Source organism: Geotrypetes seraphini, chromosome 4 (assembly GCF_902459505.1).
Source record: "Geotrypetes seraphini chromosome 4, aGeoSer1.1, whole genome shotgun sequence".
Classification (NCBI taxonomy): domain Eukaryota; kingdom Metazoa; phylum Chordata; class Amphibia; order Gymnophiona; family Dermophiidae; genus Geotrypetes; species Geotrypetes seraphini.
The window spans coordinates 36,444,781-36,465,918 of NC_047087.1; the positions used below are offsets into that span (position 1 = coordinate 36,444,781).

At 43.1% G+C, this 21,138-nt stretch overlaps 1 protein-coding gene across 1 annotated transcript in view; it reads left to right on the forward strand.

Moving 5' to 3' along the window:
• Positions 1-21,138, forward strand: part of LOC117359413 (fatty acyl-CoA hydrolase precursor, medium chain-like) — a 111,132-nt gene that overhangs the window by 31,848 nt on the left and 58,146 nt on the right. Inside the window, exons 2-4 of the mRNA XM_033942146.1 lie at positions 2,270-2,474; positions 12,936-13,074; positions 18,270-18,403. Of these exons, the coding sequence (XP_033798037.1) occupies positions 2,270-2,474; positions 12,936-13,074; positions 18,270-18,403 (478 nt within the window). The remainder of the gene's footprint in view (positions 1-2,269; positions 2,475-12,935; positions 13,075-18,269; positions 18,404-21,138) is intronic.

Sequence of the window (21,138 nt, forward strand, 5' to 3'; positions counted from 1 at the left end):
GACGTGGTTGATAAAAGGTATGGAAAACCTTTCATACACTGAAAGATTAGAGAGACGGGCTTTTTTCGCTGGAGAAGCGGAGACTTAGAGGGGATATGATAGAGACTTATAAGATCACGAAGGGCATAGAGAAAGTGGAGAGGGACAGATTCTTCAAACTTTCGACAACTACAAGAACGAGAGGGCATTCCGAAAAATTTAAAAGGAGACAGATTCAGAACCAATGCTAGGAAGTTTTTCACCCAATGGGTGGTGGACACCTGGAATGCGCTTCTAGAGGGAGTGATAAGACAGGGTACGGTATTGGAGTTCAAGAAGGGATTGGACAATTTTCTGAAGAAAAAGGAGATAGAAGGGTATAGATAGAGGGCTAGTATACAGGTCCTGGACCTGATGGGCCGCTGCATGAGCGGACTGCTGGGCATGATGGACCTCAGGTCTGACCCAGAAGAGGCACGGCTTATGTTCTTATGACTCTTTATCATTGGCAACTTACTGAACTAGTTTCAAAGTATCCTCTAGAACAGTGTTCTTCAACCACTGGTCCATGGACCATTGCCGGTCCACAGAAATTTCCTGCCAGTCCACAGGGCCAGCACGTGCATCAGGCCCAAAACAGTGTTCTTCAACCGCTGGTCCACGGTGCAATCGATGTGGTGTTATCTTCGAGCCAGCTCCCTCTTCCTAACTGATTCAGTGCACAAAGCCACGGGCAGTGGCTCCTACGCGCGTCCTGCGCCTGAACCGGAAGCCTTCTCTCCAACGTTGCAACGTCAGAGGGAAGGTTTCCAGATGAGGCATGGGACGTGCAAGGTGCAATTAGTACTATTATGGGGGCAGGGTCTGGTGTGGAGATGGGCGGGGTCTGGCCCACAACTTAGCCCAGTGGTCTTCAACCACTAGTCCACGGACCAATGCCGGTCCACAGAATAATTCTTTTATTTCTGCCGGTCCACAGGTGTAAAAAGGTTGAAAAAGACTGCTCTAGAACTGCTACAATCAAGTTCAACAATTTAGAGCTTCTGTTATCAATTACACACTTTGGACTTAGCTGTTTCTGTTACTGAGAAAACAGTCAGGAGAGCCAAAAGTTATGATTGAGGCACCAGGATTGACCTTACAGATTACCAGATTTATGTGGTCCCGGCCTGTGCCCATCTTGTGAAGCATAGAGAGAACTGCTCCACAGAAATCTTTGAGCCCTGTTTTTTCTCTTGATTAGAGCAGGGACCATCTCCTTTGACTGTACAGTGCTGCGTCTGTCTGATAGCACACTAGCAGCAACGGGTTGGTTGGACTGAGAACTTTTCAGCATCCCCTCGGATACTATGATGAGTCTCGGGACCCTTGCTGTAACACCAGTAAATATGGAATTTGAGAAAAATTTCTCAATCATTTAAAAAATAAATTTTAGTGACCCCCAAATCTTTAGGGCTCTTAGCATTTAGGCTCAGCATTGGCGTCGGTTGAGAAACCTTTAATTTTGACCTTTTAATTTTTAGTGCTTCGACATTGTATCATTTTACTCCTATTACTGACTTGTTTAAGCAATATGTGGTTTCCTTACATCTAAAATGTCATATGATTCAAGTACATATATCATTATCGGACCCCCGATGAAGGCACTTTCACACACCAAAACACAGACCATGTAGGGTCCTCCCTCTCTCTCTCTGTTCCTTGGCATCGCCACACAGCACCTGAGCAAAGAAATTGACCCTGGAAAATCCACAGAAAGTCCAAGCAAAACAAACAAAAACCTGTGGAGAGACGATGTTCCTGAAATGGACTTTATTAGAAAATGTATATTAAAGTCGTCATGGCGATCCACATAAAAACCTTCAGGACCTAGTCTGCTGGGAGCGTTGGACCCAACACTGTCCATCTTTCGACAAGAAAGCCTTCCTCAGGGGTCCCTGCTAATCCTAGGGCGGAAGATACATGGAAAAGCTAAACAATCCAAAAGTACAAATTCATAGAAGTCCATTTTAGGTACATCTTCTCTCCACAGTGTTTTTTGGTTTATCCTGAAAACCTGACACAAAAGGGAATACAGGACCAGCTTGGGAAACACTGATTTATATCACCCAAACTACTCAATTCCCAGAAAAACTCAGCTGTATAACTTCAAAGTGACTGTGCCATATACTGAGAACATTGACTTGTTTTTTGAAGCCTTTTGCTAGTCTTTGTAAATTTATTACTATTTTTTTTTTCTTCAAGGCTTGTCATGATATAACCATAAAACTCCTATATATTCTCATTACAGGGCAAGAGGCTCCAAAGCCTACAATCACCACAAAATCTGGACAACTGAAAGGAAAACTGCTGAAAGTGAAAGGAACAGACAGACATGTTGCAGTTTATTTCGGGATTCCATTTGCAAAACCACCAGTTGGACCATTGAGATTTTCTCCCCCACAGCCTGCTGAGCCCTGGAACAGAGTTAGAGATGCTACATCCTATCCTCCATGGTAGGATCTGTACAATTTTTATCCTTGCCTTTTTCTGTTGTAGTCTTTATTAAACTTGAATAACTTGAATATTCTCAAGTTTCAAGTTTCAAGTTTATTAGGTTTTAATATACCGACCATCAAATAAATATCTGGCCGGTGTACATTACAATAGAAATATAAAAAAGGAAGAGGAGTTAACATATTCAATATTTAGAGGTACAGACAGTGTATATTAAAACATAGACTAGACAAACTTGATTGTGAGGGAAGAGGTTTATGGTAGGGTAAAGTTACAATGTTGAGAGAAAAGGGAGAAAGAGGTGATGGGAAAAAAACATTTGGGTGGGGAAAAGTCTTTGAAATAATTTTTTGAAGTTAAATAATTAAAAATAACTGAGAAATAGATACTAAACTGAAATAAATGCATCACGGAATAGAAAAGTCTTTAGGCCTATCTTAAATTTATCCAGTTGTTGTTCGTCACGAAGAGGTTGTGGTAAAGAATTCCATAGTGTTGGAGCAGTAACAGAGAAATTTATTTTCCGTGTGTAATAAAAGTTTTTAATAGAGGGAATCAGAAGAAGATTTTGATTTGTGGATCTCAGAGTACGAGATGAACATTGGGGGATGAGAAGTTTATGTAGAAATGAAGGCAAATGAGAGGATTTTATTTTAAAGGTCAAGAGAATAATTTTATATGTGATTCGGTGGGCCACAGGAAGCCAGTGGGCATCTTTCAGAATTGGAATGACGTGATCATGTTTCCCTAGTTTGTAAATGAGTTTTATTGCTGTATTTTGAATCAATTGAAGACGTCGGATTTCTTTTTGTGGGAGACCGTTAAAAAGGGAATTACAATAGTCTAGGTGAGAGATGATCAAAGAATGAACCAGGATTGTGATTGATTCGGTCTGTAAGATTTAAGTCAATGAACGAATGATACGGAGTTTATAGAAACAAGTTTTTATTATAGAGCTGATGTGATCGTGGAATGATAAATCTTTATCTATAATTACCCCTAAAAGTTTTATTTTTGTTTCCATTTGGATAGGAACTGATTTAATAGCTATTTTTTCCGGTAAGGATTCAGTATTTTTGGTTGAGAATAAGAGTCCACGGGATTTGTTAACATTAAGGGAAAGTTTGTTAGAGTAGAGCCAGTCGTTTATGAAATCCAGTTTATTGTTAATATCTTTTATGTCAGAAGTATTAGAAGTGTCGATTGGATGAAGGAGTTGAATGTCATCTGCATAGGCGAAGATCGTAAATCCAATAGATTGTGCTAAAGTTAGAAGTGGAGATAGAAAGATATTAAATAGTAAAGGTGATAGAATAGAACCTTGTGGAACACCATAGATTTGAGCTGAAGAAATCGAAATTTCGTTCATAGCCTGAACTTTAAAACTGCGTTCTGTGAAGTAGGACATGAACCATGAAAAAGCAGATCCAGTGATACCGCAGTCTTTGAGTCTATTTAGAAGGAGAGAATGGTCAATGGTATCAAAGGCTGCTGAGAGGTCGAGAGATATAAGAAGAACGGATTTTTGGTGTTCATGATAATAGTGTATAGTTGATAAGAGGCCTAGCAGTGACAGTTCCGTTGAATGAGATGAGCGAAAACCGGTTTGACAGGGATGTAAGGCGTGAGTTTTTTCGATGAATTCAGACAGTTGAGTGTGGACGATTTTTTCCGTCAGTTTCGATAATAATGGAAGATTAGCAATTGGACGGTAGTTTGCTGGAAGAGAGGGATCAGAATTATATTGTTTGATTTTTGGAAAGACAAGAGCAGTTTTCCAACCTGAAGGAACGATACAGTCAGAAAGAGATTTAGAGATCATTTCCCAGATATACGGCCCAAAGTGAGAGAAAAATTTTTTAAGGAGAAAAGGAGGAATACTCTCTAGAGGAGTATTAGAGGTATTTAAAGATTGCAGGATGGGAAGTAAGTTTGTTAGCGATGGCATTTTGAAGGTTGAACACGAGCTAAATGGGAGAGATGAGGAATTATTTTGTGTATGGATGTAGGGAGAAGAGGGGGTGGGTCCAAGATGAGTTCTGATGTCTTTAATTTTTTTGTCAAAAAAAAGAATTAGTTCATTAGCTGGAGGAGTGGAAGTTATGGGTAGTTTTTTTTTTGAGTATTTTGAGAGAGATTGAGCAAGATTAAAGAGAGTGGAAGAATTACGGGTGGTTGATATAAGTTTAGTGTAGTAATCTTTTTTTGCTTGTTGAATAGTGGTTTTATAATGAGTTGCTTTTTCTTTATATAAGGTGAGGAGATTGTAGGAGGGTGTTTTTCGCCATTTTTGTTCTGTTGAGCGAAGTTGTTTACGAAGAAGGGTGAGATTTTCGTTATACCATGGTTGTTGTTTATTTTTGGGGGTTGAGTTTGAAGTGAATTTCTTTTTTTCCTGTTGGGGTGCTAGGGAGTTTAAAAGGGATGTTGTAGAAGTATTCCAGAGAGAGGTTTGTTCATCGAGGGAGAGGGAAGAAAAATCTGTAAGGTTTAAATCGAAGAAGTTCTGAATGTCTGTGAGAGTAATTTTGTTAGTATTGCGAATAGAGTGAGTATTGTTTATGTTTTGTTTTTGGGAGTTAAGTAGTTTAGGGGGGGATTCAAAGTGCCAACTAATTAGAAAGTGGTCAGACCAAGGTAGCGGATGGAATTGAAAGTTTTTAAAAAGATGGGTGGCGGAGGTAGGGCAGAAGATCATGTCTAAGGTATTACCAGCTTCATGGGTAGGCGAAGAAATGAGAGAGGTTAATGAAAGATCAGAAATCAACGTTAAAAGTTCAGAGGTGTTATGGTGGTTAGGGGAATTAAAGTGTATATTGAAATCACCGAGTATAATAGAATCTGGATAAGTGATGTTTAATTCAGATATAATGGAGATTAGGGTCGAGAGTGAAGTTTTTGTTACGGGAGGTGGAAGATAGATAAGAAGAAAGTTAAAGTTAATAGAGGAAGGGGATTTGATGAAAAATTGAAGAGTTTCGACAGAGGTGGTGGCTTGGTATTGAACACTTCTGGGTAGCAGCACCCTCTGATGTCACCTCATGGGCGTGGCTCCAGGAAGTGACATCAGAAGAGCTGATGAAGGCACAATAGCAGGTTGGCGGTTGCTGCTCATGCCAGGGACGTTAGAGGTACAGGGGAAGTGAAGCAGCACATGTGTGTGTGTGTGAAAAAGACAGGTGCTGCACCCCTACCAAGATGACGTCATCAGTAATGCGGCAGTGTGAAATCCCCGACGGACAAGGCCAAGCAGCCTGTTTAGAGTGCTGCTGGCCCGACGCTGTTTCGGTTGAAGGTGGGGCTCGCTCGCGGTTGGCAGGGAGGGAAAGATGGCGGGTCAGCAGGGGTTCAACTGCACGGTGGGAGGGGGGCCCGGGTTGATGAGTCCCGGGATTAGGGCTTATTTTCAGGGTAGGTCTTATTTTCAGGGAAACACGGTTAGTTACATTTGTGACACTATTCTATACAACTTTCAGCGCTACAGGGTAAACTCTCTATATGGCACCAAAAAAGCTATTCTATAAGCCACGCTTAGGCACAGTTTTTAGAATAGCGCTTACACCTGGGAACCATGCCTAACTTTAGACACTGCCACTTGCACCAATGAATATGTGGTGCAAATGCCCACACAAAGTTTTCTGTTCATTTGAGGAAAGTGAAACATGCTGAAGAGTCCATTTGCCCGGATAACAGTATTCAAAAATGTAGCTATGTCGGCAAGGGGCCTAGTGGTTAGAGCTATAGCCTTGGCACCCTGAGATGGGTTCAAGTTCCGCGCTGCTCCTTGTGACCCTGGGCAAGTCCTCCACTGCCCCAGGTACATTAGATAGTGAGCCCACCAGGAAAAATGGGGAAAAATTGATAGGCGGTATATAAATAAATAGTGATTTTCGCATTTTTGTGAAACGCTTTTAGATGTCTATCCTTTTTTTTTTTTAAGGGTCAGTTTATTTTCTACTAAGAATGAAATCTCAATCATGAATAATGTTGTGAAGAAATGGTGTTCACAAGGTGATAGTTGGTTACTAGTTGTTGGTGTATAGATTTGCTGAGAATGGCAACTTCTGAATGGTCATATAGATATATATATTGATATATATCGATATACAGTGGAACCTTGGTTTGCGAGTAACCCGGTTTGCGAGTGTTTTGCAAGACGAGCAAAACACTCAGCAAACTTTTGCCTCGCAAACCGAGCATGTTCTGGTGTTCGAGCACCTCCCCCCCCCTCCCCGCTCTAACCGGCATCGCAACCACCACTCCCCCCCCCCCGCGAACGCCCCCCCGCGAGAACCGCAAAGCACCCCCATGCTGAAAGCGGCATCCTCCCGCCCTTCCTCCCAAGCACGGTCCTTACCCCTTCTCGTTGTAAGGGTGAATGCGAGCTCCCGCCTCTTGCCATCTGCGCATGCTCAAGGCCTTCTGGCTCTCGTTCTCTCGGAGAGAACGAGATCTCCGAGAGAACGAGAGCCAGCCTTGAGCATGCGCAGATGCTCAAGGCCCAGCCCAGGCAAGAGGCGGGAGCTTGCATTCACCCTTACAATGAGCAGAAGGGGTAAGGACCGTGCTTGGGAGGAAGGGCGGGCGGATGCCGCTTTCAGCACGGGGGTGTTTTGCGGTTCTCACGGGGGGGGGAGAGTTGCGATGCCAGTTCGGGGGGGTGCGATGCTGGTTAGAGCGAGGGGAGGGGGAGATGGAGCAGCGCCGGTAGCCTCGGGGGGGGAGGGTTGGTGGAACGTGGAACGAATTGTTCAAGTTTCCATTATCTTCTATGGGGAAAGTTGCTTTGATATACGAGTGTTTTGGTTTAAGAGCATGCTTTTGGAACGAATTATGCTCTTAAACCAAGGTACCACTGTATATAGATATTGAGAAGGGAGGAGAGAGAGAGTGAGAGTTCTGTACAAGTGAAGAGCCTCCCCTGAAATCCGCTAACATATTAGGCCAATAAACGCAACTAAAGGCCAAAGATGGCTGAGAATGCTCTGACTAAAACTGTCAAGCCTTTGCACAATCTATGCTTGCTGAAATCAGCAAGCTGAGTGAAATGAAACTTATTCTTTTACAAGGTAACTGGTGTCACATCTGCTGTAATGCCAGAGAAGTGAATCTAAGAAGGATGAGAACATGTTTTGATCAAGAATATAAAAGTACATTATTTTGCAAGAATATCATGTGCCAAACAGGCTTTTACTGGCCGATGGCTTGAAATTGCTGACAGTGATGATTAAAATGGCAAATGCAGGAAAAGATAGATTTTCTGGTAAACAGGACATGCGTATGGTATGACACATATATTATGAACCAATTAATAAACTGATAAATGTAATGACGTTTGTAAGTGACCAATAAAAACTAACAATATGATATGTACCAACGTGGCCTCAAGCTGTCAAGAATTGTATACGAGACAGCCTTTGTGATTATGAAAGCAGGACAGACATCCAGGTATACTCAAGCGCTTGAGGCAAACTATCTGTCAGCGTCATATGCTGTAAGATTTGTTCTTGTAACCTGTTATTGATTGTTACTAAAAATAAATATATATTGATTATAACAGCATATTGAGTTTCCATGAAGTCAGTGGTATTGAAAGGCCGTAAACAGGCGGCTTTTCAGTGGTGACATTCCCAACTGTGAAATAGGGAATTACGCTAGCCTTAGGCTTCATGGGCAGTGGGTTGAAGGCCTATGTCTTTCAGATAGCCTCCCCGCTTATTTGGGATTCTTTAAGGCTTGTTTACTTAAGACTTTACTTAACTAGGGGTAATTACTTGCGCCTGGGACTGTTAACTATTTTTATTCTGGGTTTTTTTGTTGTTGTTGATGCAATTTTGATTTATCTTGATGCAATCATCATTTGTTTCCCCCTTTAAAATTACTTCCTCTATTTTAGCTTGTTAAAGGACAGCCATTTACTACCTGTCTCTAACTAAAGGAATTTAGTTTGACAGCACGTTGTTAGTTAATCCTAACAACAAGGGCTATAGGTTTAGATTTGGCAGCAAGTCGTTAGCTAATACTAACGACAGAGGCTATAGGTTTAGGATTGACAGTCAGTTGTTAGCTCAGACCAACGACAGGACTATAAAAATTTTAGGGTTTTGATTTTAGTGATATTTAACCATTTTTCTTAACATGGAATCAGCATCAAATAACACTTATGACTTATTGGTCTTGTACCACGCATGCTTCAACACTAAACAGGTACCTGTTCTTCTGTGATCACATTGCATTATTTTGTAAGTATTCTTTCTTTTCTTCCATTAGTTAGTAAAGGCCTTATTAGTTTTATTTTTAGACTCATTATTTTGTTAATCGTAGAGTTTGTAGTTGGATATATTGCTTATTTCTCCCATGTTGTCTGCTCCCGCAGTCTCCCGCCCAGCCTCATTTCCTATGCTACATGATTGCATTGATACCACTGTTCTGGACCCACCCCTTTATTCTCATGCTTCTCCACTTTTGCTGCTAGCATCTCAGTCCTCCCATTTGTACCCCTCTCTGCCACTGTCAACTGCCCCTTTGATCTCCCCAGCGCATACTCCTGCACCTCCTGTCTCTCTACCTCCCGTTGCACACCAAGTGCAATGGCAGGCAGATCGCACTCTTACAGCACATACTGGTCGTTACTCTCCTGTCACATGGGCCACTATCTCTCAGGCATTAGATGATATCTGTGAAACCATTCAACAGCAATGCACCCCGTCCCCACCTTCCCCCACTTTACAGGAAACTATGGTTAGGCAGTGTTCCTGTTTCGGGAACCCACATCTTGAACAGGAATGCCCGCTATGTCCAATTTCTCACGCTAGTTTTGCTGACATTAGGAATCCCCTGTCTTATATTTCTCTGGCTGCCAGTGCTAGCCCTGATTATTTGTTCTGTGCCCCTAGCCTTTCTTTCTCTTGCCTTTCCCCACCCCCTGATTCCATCTGCCTCTCATCCCTTTTTCCTACTTCTTCTACTCTTGCATTTCAGCCTTCGGTTTTGCCTGCCCAAGGCCCACCCAGGGCCCACCCAAGATCTCGCAAGAAACCACTTCTCCGCCTATACCTATCCCTTTGCCTCCAAGCCAGCATTGCTATTCTCGGTTTTCCCTTCCTGCTATTTTTCCTCCTCCCTTCCCTCATGTTCTGTGGGTTTTTCACCGGGCTTCTGTTAAGCCGTTACTTAGACGATCCTATTTTACTGTTCCTCATTCTACACCCATATTTCCTGCCATTGTTGAACAGAAAGTATATACTTCTCTGCATTGTTCCTTGTGCTACGTAGCCCCTAATGATGTTGCAATACTACTTGATTATGACGTTGCTTTCACTGACATATCATCTTACCTTGCCCAGCTTTCTTTATTTACGCATGATATGTTGTCTTCCTGGATTTTATTAGTGTAAGTGGTATTGTCATGTGTAGCCACTATTTTGTATGGGTTTTGGCTTATTAGTTCTGTTTTTATGGGTTTTTTTTCTTCGCTACTGACAAGAGGGGTCTTACAGCCTTGGTACAGCTCTGAGTCTGTGTTTTACTGTTATATTTTCAGCTTGTCATGCTGCCAGACGGCTTCCTTTGTTCTTCCATTTATGCTGTTTGCTTTACATTTTAGCTGTCGCCTTGTGTATTGGCCTGTGTAATGTACAGCACTTTATGGGAAAGCGAAAGCATTGCTCTCGTGGTTCTTGTTTCCTGTTCTTTTGTGGTTACAAAAAAAAAAAAAAAAATACTGTAACATATTGGGGGGGGGGGGGGGTGAGGGGGATGAGACTGAAAGAGGAAGTATATTTTAACTGCATTTCAATGTTACCATAAGCTTTCATTAAAAAATTATTTATCTCATAAGTTTGCTGGGTTATAAAAGATTGTTGGATTTTTTTTTTGAGAAAGAGAGAAAAAAAATTACAGAAAAGATTTGGATCACTGTTGTTTTTATATATAAAGACAGTGTTGGAAAGAAGGGATAAGAGACAAATACCGGAAGTCAATAGAAAGTGTTATGTTAGATTGGCAATGAAGGGAATATATAAGCAGATTATTGAAGTTCATAGAAAGATAGTGTACGTAGATAGGAAGGATTTGTGATAAGTGTTTGCACAGTAATATATACGCCATGATTATATCTAACCAAATAAGTAACGGGTCTTAAGTATGATAACTGGCAATGTAAAAATAAACACACCCTTTGTTTTTCTAGGCCTGGGATTTTTGATATGGGCGTTTCCCAATTCCCATCACCTCACTTTTTCCCATTATTAACGATTATTTGTTTTCTAAAGTTAGGAAAAACTGCAGACTTTCTACAGTGCACTTTAAGAGAATACCTATTGATTTTTATGAGTACTCGTAAAAAAAAAAAAATAATAATAAATAAATTATACCAGAGGGGCATTACCTTAATACTTGCTAGTACGTAATTAATGTCTGTCCGTTTTCCAGCAAGTGAGTTATTATCTGTTGTATTATGTCATATGTCAAATTCAGTGTTTGGAAATACGAGTGGATTTCCATTTATGAGCGCTCACTATAATTATCAATATAAAGGAAGAAAACTTATTTTTTCATTACTCACCACAACGATTTCAAACCTTATTCTTTGTTTGTGATCAAAGTTTAAGAAATGAGTTATGCTTCCTCCTTTTTTTTCCGTTACACAAACATACATAGCTACTTCCTGGTTGATGTGTCTGTGTTTAGGGACGCTGAGAAATGTAGTGCTCTATTTCTTTAATTTGAAATTATCAGCAGCTATTTTCTTTTTGTCTCTATAATAACTGGAGCATATTGCATAGGGTTTTCATGATCCACATAAGGGAGTTCTGATGAGATTCTGGCATCCTTTGTGAAGTTCACAGTAGTGCCCTCTAAAGTGCCCCACTACTCTGTTGCCATGTCTGGGTGGCTAGTCCATTACAAGACTGGCCCCTCATGTCCAACTGATTTTGTTCTGGGTGTTTGAGACTTGGATGAAATTTTGGTTGAACATGTGGTATAAAGATAGATGTCCTGGCAGTCTGGGTGTACCAATAAGCCTGGACTTCCAGATAAGAGGAGTAAAAAAAATAAATTAATTAATTAAAATAAGACATATGGTGGTTTGCTTTTCGAAAGTAGGTATTTTCTCACTGCCCACTTTGGGCATGGGCATCTAGCATCATATGTCCAAATTTGACTGGGGATGTATGTTTTGAAAATATTCCTCCACGCATGAATCTTAAATGAATGCCCCTCCCATTCTCCCATGACCCATGCCTAAATTTATATACCATATTTGCCGGCGTATAAGACGACCCCCCAACTTTTACAGTTAAAATATAGGGTTTGTTATATACTCGCCGTATAAGACTACCCCTTCTTCCGCACACCTTCTGCACAACCTTCTGCCTGCCTTTCCCCCCCTTGAAGGCCTGTCTCCCCCTTGAAGGCCTGCACCCCCCCCGAAGGCCTGTCCCCCCTTGAAGGCCTGCCTGCCTGCCTGTCACCCCCTCCCCCTTGAAAGCCTGCCTGCCTGCCTGCCCGCCCGCCCTACCCTGAAGGCCTGATGCCCCGACCCACCCCGAAGGACCGCTCGCCCCCCTGGCCTCCCCGCACCACCTATGAAGCAGCCGCAGCAGGATCGTGAAGTCAGCGTCAGCGATCCCTGCGCTGCTTCCTGCGCCACGGTCCCGCCCCTCCTCTGACATCAGAGGAGGGGCGGGATCGCTGACGCTGACTTCGCGATCCTGCTGCGGACTGCTTCACAGGTGGTGCAGGAAGGTCAGTGGGGCGAGCGGTCCTTCAGGGGTGGGGGGGGGATTGAACGGCAAGGCCGGGAGCACCCCCTTAGGGCTGGCATCCGGGGCGCACCGTCCCCTCCGCCCCCCCCTTGGTACGCCACTGCATGTAAACAGTACCCGGCGTATAAGACGACCCCCGACTTTGGGGAGGATTTTAAGGTTCTGAAAAGTCATCTTATACGCCGGCAAATACGGTACTTAATTTGCAATTTTAATTAGTGACAATTGCTGGTTGGAATGCCAATTGGCTCTAATTAGCTTATTCAATTAAACTGCCCATGTAAATTGGGTACCCAGCAAAATTTGCATGCACAATTTTCAGCACTGTTATAGAATTAGGGGATACATATAAAACTGTGCACATAAGTTTGAGTTGGGTGATAATGACTAGCGATCAGTATCCAGGAAATATTTTTTAAATGCCTTAGTCCAACATGTAACGGAAACACTGACCTTTTCAACAGTAGTAAAAGCATCTTAAGATGTGAAATATAGTAGTAGAAACATCAGAACATAGGCCATATGGTCTTATCTGCCTTCATTTTTCTATGTCCTTGAAATTTACCGTGAGTCATCTGGACATGCTATCAGGGTGGATGAGTAAGAGACTATTAAGAAGTGGAAAAAGTTTTTTTGTTTCAAATAGCAAAAATGAACTCATCACTAACTGTATACCTTTATACTCTTCAGGTGTCTGCAGAACGTGAAATCATTTTCCGATTTGCCATATGTTCTGAAGAAAGAAAATTACCCCCGCTCTATTTCGGAAGACTGTTTGTACCTAGCTGTTTATTCACCTGCAGATGCCAACAAAAAGTCCAGACTTCCTGTAAGTCAACTTAGAGTGTACCTCTTAATCTTCCTAAAGTGGAATAACATGGGCAGATCTTGGGTTTGGGCAAGAAGCTTGCAAGTTTTGAAATGACAAATTTTCCCTGGGACTAATTTCCTAACATGAAAACAGTCTGCAGAAGAAATGTGCTTGGAGCATTGCAGGATACTGGGCCTGAAAAGTGCCCAAAGTCCCAATAGTCAAATACTGATATCTGGATAACTTCATAAGTTTTCCAAATATTTGCATTTGACTGAGATTGTCTGGATATTCAGCAGAAGTACCTGGACGAAGCTGCTGACTATTCTTGCAGATTATAGAATTAGTGAGCTAATGCTGAAACATTTGCTGGCACAAATTTATGCTTAGTGTGCAAATTTACTTGCAAAAATTAGAGTACTGTACAGTCAAACCTCAGTTTGCGAGTAACGTGGTTTGAGTGTTTTGCAAGACGAGTAAAACACTCTTGCAAATCGTGCCTCGCAAACCAAGCGTTGACTCGATTTGCAAGCCTCCACCCCTAAAAACCGGCATCACGCCCCCCACCCCTGAGAACCGGCATTGCCTGACCGCCCAAACCCATACTGCGATCTGGCACCGGCATACAGCACCAACCCACAGGACTTGCCGGTGCCGGAAGAGCCTGCTGTTGATCTCTGCTGGGCTGGGCCTTGAGCATCTGTGCATGCTCGGAGCCTTCTGGCTCCCGCTCTCTCCAAGATTCTAATGAGATCAGCGGTAAGCAGCAAGCTCTTCCGGCACCAGCACGTCCTGTAGGTTGGTGCTGAGTACCGGTGCCAGATTGTAGTAAGGGTTTGGGCGGGCGATGAGAGTTCTCGGGGGTGGGAGCTCACGGGCGGGGGCGATGCTGGTTCTTGGGGGTGGGGTGGAAGCGCACCAGTGGCCTCGTGAGTGGTGGGATCTTTGGAGATGGGGTAGGGTGAAAGCAAGCAGCATCAGTGGCCTAATGGGGGGGAGGGGGTGTCTGTTTTTAGGATGTGGAACCAATCATCTGAGTTTCCATTACTTCCTATGGGGGAAACTCGCTTTGGATTACGAGCATGCTTCTGGAACGAATTATGCTCGCAAACTAAGGTTCCACTGAACTGTTACATGTAGCTTAATTTGATTAAGATAGACGACAAATTGTTTTACCATGAACACATTTCTTTTACTGTCAAAAACTGCTTCTTCAAATTACATCTGATTCGTTCGATCGCCAAATTTCTCAGTTCAAATTCGATCAAGATTCTTATTCATTCCTTAATAATAGCAAAACTTGACTACTGCAATGCACTTCTTCTTAACATTACCCAGAAAGAAAAAAGGAGACTTCAGTTAATACAAAATACGGCTATTAAATTAATATATAACGCGAGGAAATATGACCACGTCTCACCATTGTTGATAGACGCACACTGGCTGCCAATCGGTCACAGGATTACTTTTAAAATAATGTTGCTTATTTTTAAAACACTAGCAACTAACGAACCTCAATTCATATCTAGGTCTCTAATTCCACACAGTACTCAACGTCCACTTCGTTCATCTGGTCAAAATCTGCTTTCAGTTCCCTCTCTGAAAATCATAGGAACAAGAAGATCTGATATGTTCACAGTGATAGGACCTCAATGGTGGAACGCTCTGCCTCAATATATTAGAATCGAAAATGACATTACAAAATTTAAAAAATCTTTAAAAACCTATCTATTTAATGATGCTTTTAATATCTAAAATTTTAACATCTTTTAGAGAATTCTCTAATCGTGCTATGGTTCAATCAACCCCTACCTTTTGTTTTTTCCTTTTTTTCTACCAAATATTTAAGATTGTAACTTTTAATTTTTCCCTCCCGACTCTTGTCTGTAATTCATGTAATTATATTGCTAAATGTTAGTTTCTCTTTATTATTCTTTACTTGAATTTTGTACATCGCCTAGCAATTTCAATAGGCGATTCATCAAATGTATTAATAAACTTGGAAACTTGGATTATTAGCTGCTAAATGGTATTAATAAACCAATATATAACGGGCACTAATCAGTTATGCACATAATGGCACTGAGATTCTGCAAATTGCTTGCACAAAACATATAGCGCACAACTGCAAGTAGGGTATGGATCTGGAAGTCGGGGAAAGGGTCAGGATGTGTCTAGAACTCAACATACACAGGTTATAGAATGCTAAATTATGTGCCTAACTGCCTACAGATACACACATTTACATCAGCCTAAGTTAGGCGTGCCACTGTGCACTTAACTTGTATTCTATAATGGCAATTATACACATTTGCAGCATCCCTCAGAGAATTATCCCCTATCTGGAATTATCCCCTAGCCAGACCTGCTATCTTGGGTGGGCCAAGAGTTAAATTGGATAGACACTTCCAACCTCCCTCAGATATATAAATCTTGTCCTTCAATCCCACACCCAACATATCTCCCTCTCTTCTCTCCCCCTCCCCCCATGGCCTAGCAACTCCTCTCCCTCTCTTCTCTCTCCTCCCCCCCCTATGGCCTAGCAACTCCTCTCCCTCTTCTCTCTCCATTGTGCACGTTGACGCTATTGCTTCAGGGTTGTATTGGGACACTCATGTTTCTTCACCAGTGATAGGCCCAAAACATTATCTTGCCAAACTTCAAATCTCCTTTGCTTTTTGCACACATCTTTCTCATGCAAAGATATTCCAAACTAGTTTTCTCTGTTTACTTGGTCTGTTATATTTCTCAGTCGGCTGACGATTTTGATACACAATTCAACAAATATTTGCAATGTTTGTCAGTTCTGCTAGTTATTGGCAACCCTGATCTTTCCATCAGTGACACTTTCTCTCCCCTCAGAAAAACATTTAATCCATTTGTGAACTGCCATTTTCTTCATGGCATTATCCCCATAAACTCGGGCTAACATGTCCCCCAATTCACTTCCACTCTTGCCAAGTTTAACAAGAGATTTAATGTTTGCTGTAATTCAAGCTCTGACATTCTCATGATGGTACACAAACTTTCAACAATAATGAACGCCACTCAGCATGACACCATCACATGGCACGAGCACAGCTGTGAGAAACCGATGTACCAAGGTTATGAATCCTTACTCAGCTGTTTGTGCTGCCAGTGTAAGCACACAGCAAGTTCATGAACTTAATTGTCAGGTCTTGTAAAACAAAGTACCGTACATGAAAACAGCAATTAATCTTCAAAACACTTGAAAATTCAGTATTTGATAAACCTCCCTACATTAAGCCAACATCACCAAGCCTATGCAATTGCTCAGGTAATTGGTTCCATAACTGTGGTCCATGCACATAGAATATAGGTTTCCTATATTCTTCATGGTGAATTTCCGAAACAAATGGGAACCAGCAGGGCTTTGCCATTCAAGGAACGTAGTTTGTTGCAAATACAAAGGAAGCTGCGCAAAACTGGAAATTTCCTGCCTACCAATGTGGTTGACGTGATCTGCCTTGGATCCCTGTAACCTGGCTGGATTCAAGTTGTTCACCTATCCTTTCCTGAGCTCACATCCAAATGCACTGTGGCTGCGTGTGATTTGGGGCAAATTGCTTAAACCTCCATTGCCTTGGGTAAAAAGTTTAGGGCAATTAGCACGGGTTTTTAGTGCAGGTTAACTGTAAATGTTGCCCTGCACTAATGCTTGGCACACATTGAAAGAGCCAATGCGGTAAACCAGTGCTAACTGAATCATGCGGGATAGGGACTGAGCAGGGTACAGGTGGAGCCCAGCAAGGACTTCACATCACAGTCTGCATGTAATGGGTAGTGTATGCTGTCAAATGTACAGTCTGTGGGTTCACCTAATATTACATCAATAGGTAGTGTTGGGTGTATCCATACCCGGTGCATCTGAAAACAATGTGTGTTAGACCAGTGGTTCCCAACCCTGTCCTGGAGGACCACCAGGCCAGTCAGGGTTTCAGGATAGCTCTAATGAATATGCATGAGAGATCTGCATATAATGGAGGTGCCGGGTATACAAATCTGCTCCATGCGTATTCATTAGGGCTATCCTGAAAACCCAACTAGTCTGGTGGTCCTCCAGGACAGGGTTGTGAACCATTGTTAGACTACTTGTATGTGGCATTTGCAAGGGATGCTGGAACCCCCCACACCCCCCCCCCAACCTTTGCATTTTAGGTACATTACTGCTTTTAGCTGTTCACCCTCCATTTAAGTACAAAAGCTGTCATGGTGGGGGGTGCCAGTGCCTCACCTCCCTCCCCCCTTCACACCCTGTACCTTTTTTGGCTCTTTGCCAGCACAAGCAGCATCTACAACCTGCTGCTGGCACTGACCTCAGCGCTCCCTTTGAAGTTGGCTCTCCTTCCGACATCACTTCCTGATCCCACGATCAGGAACTGACCCAAGTCTAGCGAAGGCAGCAGGTTGGAGATTTTGCCGGCGCAAGCAACGAGTTAAAAGGTATTGGGGTGGGGAAGGAGCAAAGGAGTGGAAAAGAGGGCAGTTGGCACCCTGGGTGCCCAACCCTCGCAACGCCATTGAACCCTAATGCTCCTTAGTAAACATTTCCCATAGATAGTAAGTCCTCCGGGGACAGAAGTACCTACTGTATCTGAATGCGACTTTCCTTCTTCTTTTTTTCTTAGTGGTGATCAGTGGTGTGGTGAGGGGGCGGTATGCCCCAGGTGTGGTGCTCCTCTCCTCGCTGCGTGCCTGCTTCTTGCCTTACCCCAAACCTTTATTTCCCTGGCATGAGGTTGATGTCCGCATCGGTGCTCTGACATCACTTCTGGGACCGCGTCTAGGAAGTAATGTCAAAGGGTGAACCGACACTGACATGAGTATACTGCTTATGCTGGAGAAATTAAGGGAAGGGGGTGGGGGAAGAGCACCACCACCCTGGGCGTGCCTCACCCTTACTACACCACTGGAGGTGATATTTCTGCATCCACCACAGAGATCATTAGTTGCCATAGTGATAAAACATTTAAAAGCAGCAGATCTCTGGATGTTACCATCAGGGTGATTCATCTATCTTCTGTCGGGTGTGCCTCCTGAGTACCCTAAAACTACCCACAGCTGCTGCCTGTTATGTATGTCATGAGCTGATCACTGTAAAGTCGAATGTATTAGCACCTGCAGTCCAAACTGAGTTAAACTCCCTTTGGGTGAATAAGGTATAATAGTTTTTCTTTTGTTATCTGCTGTAGGTCATGGTGTGGATCCATGGAGGTGGCTTGCTGGTGGGCGATGCTTCCACCTATGATGGTTCTGCTCTAGCTGCCTATGAAAATGTGGTGGTGGTAATAATTCAGTACAGACTAGGTATCTTGGGCTTTTTAAGGTATGCTTCTTTCTATTTCTTCTTTTAGGAACATCTTGTGCTGGTTGTGTAATTAAACTCTGGAATTTATTGCCAGAGAGAATGTGGTTAAAGCAGCTATCTTAGCAGGGTTTAAAAAAAGTTTGGATAATTTCCTAAAAGATAAGGCCATAAGCCATTGTTGAGATGGATTTGGGAAAATCTAGTGATTCTAGGATAAGCAGATGAAAATCTTCTACTTTGGGCTCTTGCAGTTGCTTCTGTTTTGAATTAATCATTGCTGGAAAGAGGATACTGAGTTGGCAATATGACAATTTTATGTTATCACATTTTAAAATGAAAAGCAGTTGAGCTAGCGCAGCGTCTGCTTTTTGCACTGCCCTGTGGAGGGGGAACTGGGATCTGCCAGGACGAAGCGTGTTCCAAAAGACCACATTTCCCATGGGAACGTTGGGGGGGGGAAGGGGAGACCTAATATGTAGAGGGCAATTCAATTAGGAGCCTAGTTGATAAAAGAAAACAGGAATACACATGTATGCTGTTGGGTGTTAGGTGTACGTACTTAGGGCTAGATTCACTAAGCAAACTGATTGGTTTGCAACCCCTTTGCAACCAGATTTCCCTCTGGTCCGATTCACTAACCTCTCCTGCGATCCGCTTTTAATCTGTGCATGCAAATGAGGGGAAACGTATGCAAAGTAGACAGGGACGCGATTCACCAAAGACGTTTTTGAAACTGATTGGGCTGGCCGATCAACCCAAGAAGCGACTGCTGGGGACCAGTCGTAAACGTCTTTCCAACTCTCCAGCTCCATTGAAGCCTTGCTCTCTGCTGCCCTGAATCGCTGCCCTGCTCTGCCTCGATCTCTCCTGCCCTTCCCCGCACTGCGAGCCTGTGGATTTAGTCGCGGCTCAGAGGGGTCTTAGATGCATACGCAGACAATCTACAAGCAAGATAGTCTGCACATGCATCAGGATCGCTCTTCCGCAATCCATGTGGTTGATTTGGGGGCGTGCCTCCAATCGGCCTAATTAGCATAAGGACGCGTTGTGAATAGAGAGCCTGGACATGGAACGGCAAGGTAAAATGGGCTTAGTGAATCTAGCCCTTACACCAGGGGCGTCAAAGTCCCTCCTCGAGGGCCGCAGTCCAATTGGGTTTTCAGGATTTCCCCAATGAATATGCATGAGATCTATTAGCATACAATGAAAGCAGTGCATGCAAATAGATCTCATGCATATTCATTGGGGAAATCCTGAAGACCCGACTGGATTGTGGCCCTTGAGGAGGGACTTTGACACCCCTGCCTTATACCAACCATAGAGATGGTGTAAAGGTTCACACCTAAATGCCACTTGTAGAACAGTGTTTGGCAACAGGATCTGCATCCAGTTGTGGGCATGAGGATTTACACCATCTGAAACGTGTAAATCCTTGCATCTACACTAGGTACAGATCTTCCTAATCCTGTAACACTGCATGCAAATTCCAGGAATACCTCTGATCCTCCCATACCTTTTCCATGGCCACATTCCCCTTTTAGAACTGCATAAAATTTTAAATTAATGCCGATCTGTAAGCAGCACCCACCATGACGGGCACCTGCCACATGTCAGGTCACAGATGGGCACTGCTTCCAGAATTAGGGTCCTTGCTAGGCACGGGTATCCCCAAGTGCCGGGCACGTTGGGCTAGAGTTTTTACAGACCTACGTTTCCAGTGAGGGGTCCCTGTAGAATAGCGTTTAGCGTGCCTTGTGAACGCCAAAATCCAGCGCTGCCTTTAAATAGGCCCATTTCCAGGCTTTGATGTCACTAGTCACCATTAGGTGTCATGGACCTAGGCCCCAGTGCCAGAGTGCGTTTAATGGTTTTGTTTTGTTTTGGGTTTTTTTGTAATGAGTTTAATGGCGTGCCCAATTATCGCACCACTTAAAAACCAGCTAAAACCCTCAGTTGCCAGCAGATATGATCTAGGCGCTTGCCAGTGACTTTTGGCAACTTTTGGAGAATCTGGTCCTTTACAGTCCGATTATTAACATTAATTGGTTTACCAACTAAATTACACAACCAAATTTGCATGTATTTTTGAGCTATATTTGGTTGTGTAATTTAGTTGGTAAACCAATTAATGTTAATCGGACTGTAAAGGACCAGATTCTCCAAAAGTTGCCAAAAGTCACTGGCAAGCGCCTAGATCATATCTACTGGCAACTACCTCAGGGTGCCCAAATTTCAAACTGACATGCAAATTTGCATGTGCAATAACCTAAAACTTATCCTCCCCCCCCTTTTTTTTTTTTTTTTACATAACCGTAAAAATGGTTTTTAGTGCAGGTTGGCACGCTGAATGCTTTGCGCTGCTCCCAACGCTCATAGGAACTCTCCACTGCCCTGCCCTTCCCTTCCATTGTACCTCTAATTGTTCACCACCACAAATAACTTCAACATGCTCTTCGCGACTGTCTGCTCCTGCTGATGTCACTTCAGGTGCCATGCACAGGAAATGACATCAGGGAGAGCTGACAGTCGCAAGGGACACATTGAAGTTGCGGTATCCCCCTTCCCCCTTACCTCTAGTTGCTCATTGCTACGAGCAAAATCATCAATGTGCTCCTCGCGACCACATCGTCTCACGCTGACGTCAATTCTGGGTGCCCTGCATGGGAAGTGATGTTAGAGAAGAACGTTGAAGTTCGTGGCAGTGAACTGGGGGTACATGTGCAGCAGGGGGTTTGGGGAAGGAGCGGGGGGAG